Genomic DNA, 15110 nt, shown 5'->3' with positions numbered 1-15110 from the left:
AACTCTAGAGTGCCAGAGCTGGGGTAAAATTATATGTCCCTTGGTTTATGAGGACTTTGGGATTTTTATAGTAGCGTAGAGCTGACATTCGTTTCTTGGTGGAGAGGGTCTTTCTTTGTAGGGAAGATCCTTATTAATACACGTATTTTGCGGGATCCTTTCTTTATGGGGATTCCCTTGACTAGGGTTAATCGTTTACCTGACTTGTGACTACCTGGGAGTTGCAATAAACAACCATACTTATGGCCCCGACTGTTTTGGCGAGATCCAGTCATGCCACTAGAGTTTCATACTCTGCCTTATTATTGGTCGTAGGAAAGTCAAGACAAACCATGCATTCGATCTTGTCCCTTTCTAGAAGGTGGAGTACTGTGTCTACTCTGCCAACCTGCTTGTTAGATGATCTGTCCATGTGGATACTCCATTGAGGATGCTCTTCTGGCCTCTGGCCTTCCTTATTGGCGAATTTCGCAATGAAGTCAGCGACCACCTGTCCCTTCATGGCAGTGCGCGGGTGTTATTGTATGTCAAATTCACTTAATTCAATTGCCTATAGCACCATATGTCCAAAGGCTTCAAGACTACTCATTGCTCTTCGTAGAGGCTTGTCTGTCAAAACAATCATCATGTGTGCCTGGAAATACGGTTTGAGCTTGCGAGTTGCTGTTACTAAGGCAAAAGCTAGCTTCTCTATCAGGGGGCACCTCTCCTCTACGCCTCGAAGCTCTCTACTAGTATAGTATATGGGCTTTTGCACCCAGTCTTCTTCTCTAATCAAGGCTACGTTGACAACAGCTGGGAAGACGGCCAGGTAAAGAAATAACTCTTCTTCATTTTTAAAAGGATTTAGCAATGGCGGGGAGGAGAGATATGTCTTTAGGTCCTCGAATGCTTGTTGACGCTCAGTCGTCCACTCAAAGGACTTTTTCATTGTGCGGAAGAGAGGGAGGCATCTGTCTGTTGCCCTTGACACAATCCTAGTCAGCGTCGCTACCTTGTTGTTGAGGCTTTGCACCTTTTTTATGTTCCTAGGTGGTGCCATCTCCATTATGGCCTAAATCTTGTCTAAGTTGATTTCAATGCCCCTCTGAGACACCATGAACCTTAGGAATTTTCCAGCTGTTACTCCAAATGCGCATTTTCTTGAATTGAGCTTCATGTTGTAAGAGTGGAGGGTATCGAAAGTCTCATTGAGGTTGTCCAAATGGTCATCTTCCTGTCAACTTTTCACTAGCTTGTTATTCATGTAGACTTGGACATTCCTCCCAATCTAATTTGTAAACATTTTGTTCATGAGCCTCTAATACGTTGCGCCCGCATTCTTGAGACCAAATGACATTACTTTGTAGCAGAAGAGGTCTTGGCTAGTGACAAACGAAGTCTTCTCCTGATTAGCCTTGTCCAGCTTAATCTGGTTATAACCAGAAAACGCATCCATGAAGCTCAACAATTGGTATCTTGCTATTGAGTCTACTAGGATGTCGATTCGTAGGAGTGGGTAGCTATCTTTGGGGCATGCCTTATTTAAGTTCGTGAAATCTACACACATCCTTCACTTTCCATTGGCTTTCTTGACTATTACCACGTTGGCTAGCCAGTCGGGGTAGTATACTTCTTGTATGAACTCTGCTTTCTACAATTTGTGAACTTCTTTCACAATAACCCTGTCTCACTCCTGGGCGAACACTCATTTCTTTTGTCAGATAAGGGGAAAAGAGGGTGATACATTCAACTTGTGAACCATGATTGAAGGGTCAATCCTGAGCATGTCTTCGTGGCTCTAGGCAAAGATATCTTAGTTCTCTTTTAGGAATGTTATGAGTGCTTGATGGATTGGGGGATTAGCGAGGATGCCGATTCTGGTCATTCGGCCTAGTCTGGGTTTATTGAGAAGTATCTCCTCCAATCCCTTAATGGGCTCTACAATCGTCTGTTTCTTTTCTAACATCACTATGTAGCACTTGCATGCTGCCACTTGGTCTCCACGTACCTCCCCTACTCCGTACTTAGTGGGGAACTTAATTATCAGGTGATAGGTCAAAGTTACGGCCTTCCATAAATTGAGGGTAAGACGGCCCAGTATGGCATTGTAAGCAGAGGAATAGTCGACAACAAGGAATGTAACATCCTTAGTAACTTTTTGAGGGTAATCACCAACCGTCACAGGCAATGTGACCGCATCAAAAAGGTATACTCTTATTCCTCCGAACCCCACAAGTGGTGCATTGGTCGGTACAAGAACCCAATTTTGGTGTTGTCGAATCGTGCTATCTTTGGAACGAAATTCGTCAGCTAGACGCTCTGAACCATCCTTAGGTAAGTCTTACACACCTTTCTAGATGAACCGGGAGCTGTGGTGCCCTGCCCCCTACAATCATCCTTATGTCTCCTAGTGGTGGCCTGGGGCGTTCGTTATCCCTCCTTGCAACTTGCTCTTGTGGTGGGTCTACCTTTTCTTTGTTGACGAATCGTTGTAGTTTCCTTTGTGTTGTGACCGTGATCTTGATGAAAACGGTAATACTTATCTCTAGACCTCTTGTTGGGATCTCCCTTCAACTTATTAGGCCATGCTAAGGTCATATCGTCCTTGATCTGCATCAATACCTGATCAATGGGGGCAATCAGTGGGGTGAAGTTAGTGAACCTTCTAGTGGGGGGCTTGGAGCACCTATCCTCCCCCTGGTCTCCGGTTCTAGTCATCTTTCGTCCCCTATCCTACCACGCATCTTCTTGTCTTTCCCTCTTCTTGGGTTTCTCCTCTCGGGCTAGTAATGCATCCTCTGTGTTCATATACTTAGTAGCTCGATAAAGTACGTCTAACATGGTTTTTGAATCGTTCTTGTATAAGGAGAACAAAAACTTCCCCTTCCTTAGACTGTTGGTGAACGCAGCAATAAGTATTTGTCATCAGTTTCGTCTATCGAGATGGCCTCCTTGTTGAAGTAGGTTATGTAAGACCTCAGTATCTCGTCATCCTGTTGCATGATGCTCATCAGGCATGCAGTAGACTTCTTATACCTGTGCCCCCTGATAAAGTGCGAGGCAAATTGCGTGCCAAGCTCCTTAAAGGTACCGATGGAGTTGGGCATCAATCTGCTAAACCATACCTTTGAGGGACCTTTCAGTATAGTTGGGAAGGCTCGGCACATGATCTCATCCGCCATATCTTGTAAGTGCATGAGGGTTTTAAATGACTCTAGGTGGTCCAAGGGATCCTTTGACCTGTCATATGCTTCTATCCATAGCATACGAAATTTTGCAGGAAGGGGGAATGAAATGACGGGGCTGTAAATGGTGAGTTCGTCTGGTGGACCAACTTGTCTAGGTCATTTGACACCCGCCCCTTAAAGGCGGTCATCATGAAGTCTATCATCTCCTTCATCATTTGCATCTCCGCAACCATATGTGGTGGTGCCGTATCTGTGATAGAAGGACGGCTGGTATCTTGTCGCTCCTGTCTACTCTGGGTGTTGCTGCCTTCTAGTCCCTTCTTTCAGCGCTGGTGCCCTCTTGCTCCTCTCAGTGACTGTTGGGCCCAGCATCCCTTTGGCGAAGCTGTTCCTCCAGGTCGTGGTTTTGCTTAGTAAGGCATTCCACAATAGCGGCTAGGATCTATACCTGTCTTTCGAAGGCAATAGTTCATGGTTCATTGCCATTATTGTTGTTGGTTGCCATCGAGCAAATAAGTACCATACAAATCTTTGTCTAGGAAGGTGTTAATTTTTTTCTGAACGTATCGTTCCCCATAGACGGCGCCAACTGATGATGCCAAAAATCATCAGTGAGTCACACAGTCCTCATGTGCTTTAGAAACAACTTGTGCAACAAAGATGAGGAAGACCTTATAGAAAGTACCAGTGTGGTATCGGCCAAATACCCTCCGAATGTTAAGTTAGAGGACTTTCATAACTCTAGAGTACTAGAGCTGGGGTAAAATTATGCGTCTTTTGGTTTGTGAGGGCTTTGAGGTTTTTATAGTAGCGTAGAGCTGACATTTGTTTCTTGGCGGAGAGGGTCTATCCTTGTAGGGAAAATCCTTATTAATACATGTATTTTGCGGGATCCTTTCCTTACGGAGATTCCCTTGACTAGAGTTAATCGTGGGGTACAAGATATTTTCTTGTATAGATATTCATGGAGGTCAAGCAAGGCCACGCTCTTTATTCCCGTTGGCATCTTTATCCATTCAAGGATTCTCGTCGTCTTATGTAGATGCCATCGGGTACTAGGGTAAGGTCATCGGCTTATGGCATCGTCGCTTTCGTACCTTCGTGCATGCATGATGAAGCTGACGAGCTCAATGGAACTGACGACTTCATCGTATGTAACAAGCTTACTTCTTTCCCAAAACACCCTTATCACTCTCACTTCCCAAGTGTGTGTGGAAGGTGAGCTCTGTATAGCTAAGATTCATGCACAAACACAATATTTTCAAGTGAAATCATAGGAGAATTAACACTAATTTGTTAGAGCATTTAAGCATTTTAAAAAACCATATGAATTTTTCACCAGAAAAAAATTAATTTGACGGTTCAAAACTGGGTTTAGTGGTCTAACACTCAACTAAGAAAACAGAAAACTGTTATCTTTCATTGCATTGACATTTAATATAATTAAGTTTTAATAGTTTTTTAAAAATATATTTTTTAATGGAGGGAGAGAGATTCAAATCATGTACATTTCTATTAGAAACTAAAAAAAAAAAAAAAAAAAATCAATTGACCTAAAGGTATTGACTCTATAATCACATTCACGATAGAAGGATATTCAAATCCTGTATGTCTACTACCATAATAATTTCAATTACTTTAGCCATAACTAACTTATGTGGTGAGTTGTAAGTAGTGAAAAAAATTTGTGGGTCCACAATTTCACCACTCACAAGTTATGATAAAGTTGTAAAAGTAGTTGTGATACCAGCCTTACTCAAATTCAAATCATATATATCTCTATTTAAGTGTCAATTCACCTAAACTCATTAGCTTTGTGATCACAAGCGGTTTATAATTGTCTAAATGCATCAAGTCAAAGAAGGTCACAAGTTAATAATTTTTTATTCGAATAAAAGATGACCTCATAATTAATTGAAGAATCCTCCGATTTTCTTTTAAAATTTTTTTATCAAATAAATAATATAGCTAAATTTTGTACTTTAATCGAACCAATTGCGTGACATTTATATGAAGGGCCAAGGGGGTTGGTTTTGTACTTTAGGGTTTATGTTCTATATTTTTTAGTGGATTGAAATCATTTTTTTGGTACGATAAAGTGGAATCGATCTCCTAGAATATCTATTAGGTTGCATTTTTCTAGTTAAATTAACTTTTTTGTGCTGAAATTATTTTTAAATTACATAACTTATTTAATTTTTTTTTCTAATTACTTTTTTGTTGAAAATAGACTTTACTCTTTCAAAAAAAAAAAAAAAAAAAAAGTATAGACTTTACTTGACTGATCAAGATCTGATTCTAGGATTTCAAGTTGGGGGGGGGGGGGCGAGTATAAGAAAAAAAATCCAAATGAGCATCCATATAGTATTAATAAACTATCAACCAAGAAAAATACACAAAATCATTGTTTCTTAATATATTAAAATGCAACCATCTACCAACAAAGACAAAAGACACAAAACATCATTATTTCTTAATATATTATAATGCAATCATCTATGAAAAGTGAACTGAACGTTCTTTAAATTTTACAAAATGACTAATTGTTGTTACTAAGTAAAGACAAATCTTAGAATGTGGTTAATATACATAATGCATCAAATATAAATTTAGACTTCTCAATTGATAGATTTATTAGTTTCATAAATTTATATAATTTTAAAATATTAATTAAAGCATTATGACTTATGAGTTAGCGACGTGAACAAGTGTGACAATTTTATTTTGTTCAATTTGTGCGACATTTTTATTCTATGATGTATTTGTCTTTGTTATGTTCTTCAATCTGTGGACAATAGTGTATTAAATATTCAACTCTATATAGATTGTTGCCCACTACGACATTGTCAATTTATTATGATATGCCAACATACCATTTTCCTAGCTTTACCCTTTTTTTCCTGACTCACTGCTCTGCTAGCCCACTTTACCACTTTTGTTGCCCCACTACCAATAAACAGTCAAACACTTAATAATACTATTATTAATTCTCTACTATCTGGCCAGCTGGCCCTCTGTGACTCCTGTGTCGACATTGTGTGAGTACTGGGGGGTTTGGGTATTGTCTGTATGCGTTTCTCTCTCTCTCTCTCTCTCAATTTGATTTTCTAATTTTTTTTTTAATTAATGGGTAAATTCCGACTTTAATGGGCTGCGTTTTTATTTGTAAAAAGGGTTGAAGATTGTTTTTTGGGCTGGGTTAAGATTTTAGTTTTGGAGGAGGGGCAAGCTTTTTGAAGTAAGGAGGGCCCAACTCTATTCTGTATTGGGGCTTAGTTATATTGTATATAAAAAAAATAAAAAAAAATAAAAAAATCTTTTAGGAATATCAGGGGGGGCCCAAGCCCCCTTGGGCCCCCATGTAAGTCCATCCTTGCCTGATTCTCATTTCTCCCATTTCAAAATGTGAATTTTCCATTTCAAAATCAGAATTTTCTATCTCAAATATGATTTTAAGGTTTCCCACATCAAAAACTTCATTGGTAAATGAGATCATGAAGGATGTCTTCGATTGATCCCCTAATTCAAACCCCATCAATAAATAGACTACCTTATTCACCATAAAATTATGAGATCTTGATGATTGTCAGGACCTCCCATAACTATGATTCACTGTTGAGATTTCAAGTTATCTCCACATCAACTCCTTGTCAGTCATAATTTTATCAAAATGGTTTTTAATCTAAAACTATTTTATTTTTCCCTTTAAATCACAACCATCGATACCTAGTCTCATGTATCACTTTTGATGCATGCATGTTATCATAGAACATATGATCTGAAAACTAGGCAAGTACTTTGTTTTGGGTAAGTGTTAGCTCTAGTGCATTAGAGCGACACGATTTAGACACGTGATAAAAATTAGACACATGTTTGTATTGTATCGATTCTAATGCACTAGAGATAATTTGTGTCCCTTTGTTTATATTGCATTGCACAAAATTTTAAAGAAATAATCAAAATTAAGTACTGATTATTGATGTGCATTGTGGAGTGCATAATGCATTCTCTATATCTAACTAAATCCCCAAAGTTGTTTTCTACTTTAAGGCGCAATTTTTATCTAGTTTAGGTGTTGAAGAAATTTCCTTTTTTGATTGTTTGATAGTAGGTTTAGAAGAACTAAACTTAAGAAAAACTACAAAACATCTTTAAGAGTATTCAATTTGGTGGTGCTAAAAAGTTTAGTTTTAAGCAACTCAAAAAGTTATTTTATCTATTTTAACACCCCCATGCACTTTACAATACACTCAACATTAAAGGTTATATTTTTTTTATCACTTAATTTAAATATTATTTCTTTATTCTTCATCTATGTCTCTTTCTCTCTCTCTCTTATCTGAAGCAAGAACAACCACCTACAACCACCATGCACTAACCATCACCAGCATAGCTAGTCGCCACAACCCATGGTCGTAAACTCACTATTCCAAAAAAAATCCACATCAACCCACCAAAAACCACCGCAACTCCAATTTTCTTCTTTAAAAAAAAAAAAAAAAAAAAAACTATTAGGTTCTAAATGTTTAGAACAATTGGCAAATCGTGAACACAAACTTGTCCAGATATAGATCTTAGAGTCTATAGGTTATATTAGACAATGCTCAAGGTGATTCAAGTCAAGATTCAAGAACATACAAGCTGCAGGAAGAAGACTTCATATTCTGCCTAGTTCGATCGATCGAAGAACAAGCTCGATCAATCGAAAATCGTATCTGTAGAATTTTAAGTCGGCCCAAATAGTAGCTTAAGCCCATTAAGGATTAGGGTTTCAAATCTACTTCTCCCACTATATAAAGGAAACCCTAAGCCACTTTTTTGAGATCTTTTGAGAGAGAAGAGAGTGCCTCTTTTGTATCTAGGGTTTTGTACCCAAACCTCTCTAAGTTTTTGTTACTCATATTGCTGTTTTGTGTAAATCTCTTGTGAGATCTAGAGGATTTTTCCTTTACACAAAATTTAGGGTTTTCAAGGTAGAGATTATATCAACATCTTGATGATCAACTTGGTTGTTGCTATTGGAGCTTAAAGAATAACAAGCGTGGGTGCTTGTAGCTGATTGGAGAATCCAAGGAAGGAGTCCGTGGATTCGGAGCTTGCACGTGGTCTTGTCAGTAAGTTCTACTGGTGGGTAGCATTAGGAAGTCAAGCAGGGAGCTTGTAAATCCTTTTGTATGAACTTCGATTCTTTCGCATAGTGGATTCAGGTTTACCTTGAGGATAGCTAGGTCAAATCCTCCCCAGGTTTTTACCGTGTGGTTTCCTGAGTGATCATATCATTGTGTCTTTTATATTTTCGCTGCTTTATATTTTTGATATGATTGTATGTTTGTGATAACCTAGAACTGCATAATTTGACTAAGTTAATCACTTGGCTAATTAACTAAGTTAATCTGGTTGGGTTAAGGGGTCTAAATTTCTAACAAAAACCACCACAAACCCATATCACCAATCACCATAAAAGCCACAAAATCGCCGCAACTCATACAACCAACCATCATCAGCACCACAATCGAAACCTACCACAACATCAATTGAAACCTAAAACCACCAAAATTGAAAATCATATCACTAAGCCACTGACCATGAACCCAATAAACGCCACTGATAGATCGGCGAACTCGAAGATAAACAATAGAGATCGAAGATAAACAATATAGATCCACAAACAACAATGATTGATGTAATGGATGGCCCTACAAATCGACCCACAATAGAGACCCATGAGATCGATGGTGAGTCCAATGGCAAGAGAGAGGAGAGTGAGTGAGAGAGTCGAAGAGCAAGGCAAAAACTAACAACAAGAGAGAGAGAGAGAGAGAGAGAGAGAGAGAGAGAGAGAGAGAGAGAGAGAGAGAGAGAGAGAGAGAAAGAGAGAGAGAGAGAGAGAGAGAGAGAGAGAGAGAGAGAGAGAGAGAGATAAATTCTAATAAAAAAATTAATAGCAACACGCTAGTAGCAGCTTAGAGCACTCTTATCAAGGGTGCTATAAGTGCTAAAATGCTATTTTTAGCATTTATAACCACAAAAACCTACTCCATCAAAGATGCCATATGCTAACAAATTTGACATTTTGCTACAGTGAACTCTCATTTTTGAGAGCGCACTATAGCAAGATGTTATAATTTTTTTTAATATTTTTAATTCTCTCTCTCCTCAGACTTACTCTATCCTCTTTCTCACTCTCACTCTCTCTATCTTTTCTCTCTTTCTCTCTGCTTCTCACATAACGGATGATCTTGACAATGTCGTTGATGACAAGGAGGACGAGGCCTGGAAGGAGTGGGGCAAGAAATCCATGCCCTTTGGTGACTCCGATCTTCGGCCTTCTAATCTGTCAAAGATGTCAGAGACGGAAATCCAGGCCAAGATGATGAAGCGGCATTCCGGGCTGTCAATGGGTTTCGTTAAGCTCCGGCTAGGCGTTCACCAAAGTCCAATAATCACAATTTGGGTTTTGTTTCTTTTTGTTATTTCTTTGTTGGATTACTATGGAGAGAGAGAAGGTTTGAGAGCGGAAGATTAGAGAGAGGGAGAAGTTCTAGATTTGTTGGGTTGAGAAAGAGGGAGACAAAGACAGAGGGAGAGAGAGGAAGAATAAAAAATTGAATAAAAAATAATAAAGAAAGAATATTTAAATGAAGTGATTAAAAAAAATAAAATTTTTGATATGGGTTGTGTTATAAAGTGATATGTTAAATGCTAAAAATTTTACAACTTTTGATAAAAATGCTCTTACTGTAACTAATTGGTAAATTATTTTAAATATAGCACCATTAACACATTTTTTATGATTTGGAATGTTAAAATAACTTTTAAGTGGTTTTACAGCCATGAATGTGAATGCTCCAAGAGACGTACACTTCTTTGGTCACGGAGCAATTAAGTAGACACAGACGCGCAGTTATACGTCGAAGTCTAGCTAGCGTGGATGGGACAAAGGATAAATATATGGATCCAATATTGAATATTCCTTGGAAGCCGCCCTTACCTGCACGCATTTGATACGGCAATTTGTCCACCAGGATTGCTGGGAAATAATAACGAAAGTTTGTCTATATGGGAAAGTTTGAATTTTTATTTGTTGGAAAATAATGTTTGAACGTTAGATAGCCTAATTAGTAGGATTTGTCAATAATAATAATAATAACAATAATAAATCTAGTAATAATAAACACACAGATTAGCATTTTACATACCCCTGGCAAAAAGGATCAATTACAAGAACTCAAAACTTAAACAACAAACTTCAAAAATTTGACACTCCTACAATTCTCCTTGATCCTCCTAAAACTGCGGAGAGAAAATTAAGGTGGCTGATTATCAGTCCTTATTACGTTTCACATAACTTATGACTGTGTAGAAAGTCTGCGCAAGCGTAAGGATTAAGAGCACAAGGGCAGCCAATGCAGAAATAAAAGACCATGGGGTGTCAAAATATGTATACTTAAAGCTCGCCCATTGTACATGCCAACTATTCCGATAATAGTGGTGCACATCCTCAAACAACTTCGACAAATAACACATATCAATATCAAAAGCCACATCCTTGCCCAGATTGTTGATGAATCGAGCAACCTCGGCCTCAGAACCAAACTGATTATCGATTATGTTCTGGTCAGAAAGGTACTCCACGTCTCTAGAAGTGTTGACAAGGCAGTCCAAAAATGTAGCGTAAGTCGTAATGTGCTTAGAGCGACTATTGTGGCATTGCTCGAATGCCACACAGTTCATCAAGAAAGAAGTCATGAAATCGTCGATTGTTATAGTGGGCATCTCAATCACACCGTGCCTGAATTTCACAACCAAGAAACTGTCCGACTTGATTGGATTCAGCCTAATCCCCGAACGGCGTAGCTTTGAGACACAGTGGATGATATGGGTTGGTGCGTTGACTCGTTCTGCACATTCTAGCTGATCGGGTGGGAAAAAACTTGAGCGAACCATGTCAAGCAAATGCAAGCCTTTAAGATCGTGGTGACTCTCTATGATATCGTCTTGTCTTTGCATTGTGTAGTTGAAGAATCGCAAAGCGATTAAGGACAAGGATGGACCAGACTCCTCTTGAGGCAATTTTGTAACCTCAAATAAACGTTCCAAAATGAAATATGGAATTTGATTTTCAAGCCTGAGAAAGTCTCTGAAGATAAACGGTAATATCCACGCCATAGTGATGAGAGGGTCATCGGGATCGCACCTTATGTGATTGTCAACCTTGCGGAACAACTCCAATATAAAACAACCATCAACAACCATCATTTCTAGGAACTCATTGGAGCTGAGGTGAATGGTCTCAGAATAACACTCTCTAGCTTCTTTTTCAAGTGGTTGTATGCTTTTCAAGTAGTCCTCTAAGGTTAAACCTATAATTTTGGTCTTAGAAAGCAAAGAACCTAGGTACCTCCACTTGTGCTCCTCGATCATTTGTAGGTGAGGCTCGCCACGGTGATAGGGGCCGATGGAGACGATGTGAGGTTGATACGATTTGCCATTGATGTCGATTAAGCTCTTGGGGACTCTGAAGATGCAACATGTTCTTTTACCTGCGGCTTTGCTTAGTAACCTTGGGTTTTGGGAGATCTTCTCGTGCATCTTGTCTAGGCGATCCTTGTTGACCTCCCAAATGCTCACTATGTGACTTGAATTTTTATCCACGGAATTGCTTCCCATCATGGATTCTAGTTTTTTTAGATTATGGTTGTGAAGCTCAAATTGGTGTGGCTCTACTTGCTGGAAGTTTCGGGAAGATAAGGGGGGAGCATGTGGCTGAAGGGGGGTTACGTCATGTACCATACAAGTTAGGAGAAATTGTAGAGTATGGTTGGATGAAAAGGTCCCACCTTCATAGTATTGTCAACAATGGTCCAACTGGTTTTTGCTCTCTCTCTCTCTCTCTCTCTCTCTCAGAGTGATTACCCTTAACAATTATTAATATTTCTTAAGATGTGTAATTGATTTAAATCAAAGTCTAGCTCCTAGGTTCCAATGTCCTCTAGCTAACCAAGATTAGATCAAACCATGGCTCGCACCATAAACACGAATTTTGAAATTCGATTACATGTGGAATGTACAAGGTATTCTGACAATGCTCGATTGTAGTTAAAGTCTAATTTTGATTATCTTTTCACAAAGCAATGTGTGGTGGGCCTTTCTTTGTAATGTTGGGCTATGCTGTGTCTTGCTATACTGGGCTCAAGTGTTCTGAGTAGGGAGTTGAAACCGATCCAATTATAACCCACCTTAGTCTGGTTTGTGCACAACTATGCCCAGCTTGCCAAGACTTTGGTCACTTACCCATGACAGGCAAAGTTGCTATTGGAAAATTATGACAGGCAGATACAATAAAGATAACAAAAAAAACACGTTTACTACTAGGATAGAAATGAATAAAGGGTAGCGATGAGAAATTTCTTGTTCATAAAATAGCAGAAATAAATGGGAAAGAAATAATATTGAGTTTATTGAATCAAATAGGGAAATGTCAGTCTGCTGTGCCAAGTTATGTCACAGGGCCGAAGTCAAGAAGGGAACCATTCCCTCAATGCGAATAATCTCCCCAAGAAGAAATTAACTGCTTTGAGGGAGCGGGACTAAATGACTTGTGCCTAGAAGAATCTTTTTCCTTTAACAGAGAGCATGGGCTTTAGAGGGAGAGAGGGGATTAGTCTATTGGTGCATACCTATCATTCTAACTCTCTTTGTTTTCTTTCCTTTTTTTTTTTTTTTTTTCTTTCTAAATTTTCTTCCAATACTTATTTCTGTTTCGTGATTCTTATCTAGAGGTTACTACTACTGTGTTTTTTATCGTGATCGTGTCCCCTCTGCTGTGCATGGCAAGGGTCCTTTATATAATGCCTACTGTGACCGTATTTTACTATTTTATAAGCCTTTAACTACCTTTGTTTGGTCTGGGTGTCCTTACCGACCATCACTGGTTTGTCAATCGTCCAGCCACCACCACTTACCTGTGCTGGCTATGCCACTAGACAAAGAAGTCTATTTTGTTTGTTTGCTTGTCGTGGCACTCTTACCTACTACGGTGTGGGTGTTGTCTCTCTTCCTATCCCTCATGGCATGCATCTAGTGGTTTCAACTCATCCTTACTTCTTTTGGGTGGTATGTCATCCCAGCAAGATATTTCCCTCAAAAGAACCTGAGCAAGAACCTTAGAATAGACTTTCTCCTCTCCCCATTGCCAGACCATGCCCTCTTACCTCTAACCCATTACCTCACCACTTTCTGTATTGGCTGGGTACAGCCTGGTGACGTTTGGGCATTGTGCGTGCTTCACTTCCATGTATGTCCAAAATCTGCTTGCTACTTAAGTGTTCGCCGTGGTCTGGAGGCTTGTCTGCACATTCTGCTGCCCATCCTTGACTTTTTATGGCGTGAGCTGTTTTTTGACTTCTTATTCGTTAGGGCCCGCTCCTTTTAGGGGCTGGGCTTTGCTTGATTGTGGGCTTTTCCTCCTTCAGCCCATTCTTTTGCTCTTTTCTGTAGTCTTTGCATTTTCTACCGTACCACTCTACTATTCCTACGGTGATGTTATTTGACCCAAGCCTGCTGGGCCTCTTTGGGCTTGTTACTTATTCTTCTCTCAATGACTCAATATAGTCATTGGGCTCTTGGTTACGTTGCTAGCGGGCTCCTGTGTCCCATTTTCTTTCTAGGCATTCTTGGCCCATTTACTTTCCTTGGGCATCCTCGGCCCTTTCTAATTCTGTGTTTTCATAGGCTTTTACTAACTCCTTTGAGCTTCTCTAGTCCAATTACTTTATCCTCCATCCTTAGGGCTCATGGACTTTCCATCAACCCCTTACTGTCTTTACTTTCATTACTTCGAGCCTACTGTGGCACATTCTCACTTTTCTACATCACATACTACCCATGAGTTTGCTACTTCTTTCTTTCCGAGCTCCTTTAGGCTTGTTTACTTCCTCAAGACCCATTTATTTATTTTATAAGCCTATGATCCATTATTCCTGCCACTTGGGCTTAATGATTTTTCTATTCATTTACTAATTCATTTTTGCCCATGTTGCAAGGCTTCCTCTTTCTACTGGGCTTTCCAAAATGAACATCAACACTATGCAATGCAAGAAAAATAAAAGGTGAAAATGCACTTTTAGTCCGTACATTTTGGGTCAATTCCCTTTTTAGTCCCAAAATTGATTTCGTTGCAAATTTCATTCCTAAAAAAAGAAAATCGATTCTATTTTGGTCCTTTCTGTCAACCCACTAACGGAAACCTCCTATGTGACAGACAGAATGCCCTACTTGCTAATATGATGCTGATGTGGCCATTAAAATATTATTTTAAAAAATTATTTGGCATTTTTTAAATGCCACGTCAACATTTAAATTATAAAAATTTTAATTCCTCAATTTTAATTTAAAAATAATAATTTTTTTATACTTTTTTTAAAAAAAATATTACTTTCTTTTAATTAAAATGATTTTATTTATTTATTCCAATCTCTAAGATTAATATTCACCACCAAGGAATCAAAGAACACGAATATCAAATCCAAGCAAAAGAATAGAAACCCAACATCCAGTAAAGCACCACCATCGAATCAAGCCTTCCAAAATTTCCTAGTAACCAGCAAAACCTTAACATGAAATCTACAAAAATCCTAAGCTAAAACTTCCAAATCAACCTTAAAGAGAGGAAAAGAGAGACGGTGAGGTAGAAAGAGGTGTAAGAACCACTGATCTCGGCTTCACAACCACTGATCTTGGTTCCAATATCGAATCAGTGACTGGGGTTTCATACAATGGAGCCATATCGAATTGGTGACTATGGTGAGTTACCGAATCGGCGAACCCAAACTCCGATCTTGAACGAGTCTTGAATGATTTCGACGACAGTGACCTCATCACTGAGATTAGAGAGAGTTTGGGTTAGATCGGTGGATGAACAAGTTCGATGGCGATGAC

The 15110-nt window shown here is 38.9% G+C and overlaps 1 protein-coding gene across 1 annotated transcript; it reads right to left on the bottom strand.

The window, feature by feature from the left end:
• Window positions 1-10335: 10335 nt before the first annotated feature.
• On the bottom strand, window positions 10336-12034 carry LOC112024908 (UPF0481 protein At3g47200). The gene has a single exon (XM_024057557.2). The coding sequence runs from the start codon at window positions 11961-11963 to the stop codon at window positions 10494-10496; it is 1470 nt and encodes a 489-aa protein (XP_023913325.2). The 5' UTR covers window positions 11964-12034; the 3' UTR covers window positions 10336-10493.
• Between the last annotated feature and the right edge of the window lie 3076 nt (window positions 12035-15110).

The sequence above is a fragment of the Quercus suber genome, unplaced genomic scaffold (assembly GCF_002906115.3).
Source record: "Quercus suber isolate HL8 unplaced genomic scaffold, Cork oak 2.0 scaffold_17, whole genome shotgun sequence".
NCBI lineage: Eukaryota > Viridiplantae > Streptophyta > Magnoliopsida > Fagales > Fagaceae > Quercus > Quercus suber.
Note: the sequence above shows the minus strand (reverse complement) of the source record. Positions and strands in the feature narration are given on the sequence as shown.

What these genes read in the sequence shown, in the direction of transcription:
- LOC112024908 (XM_024057557.2), bottom strand. Translation starts at nt 11,963, where the DNA reads ATGGTACATGACGTAACCCCCCTTCAGCCACATGCTCCCCCCTTATCT.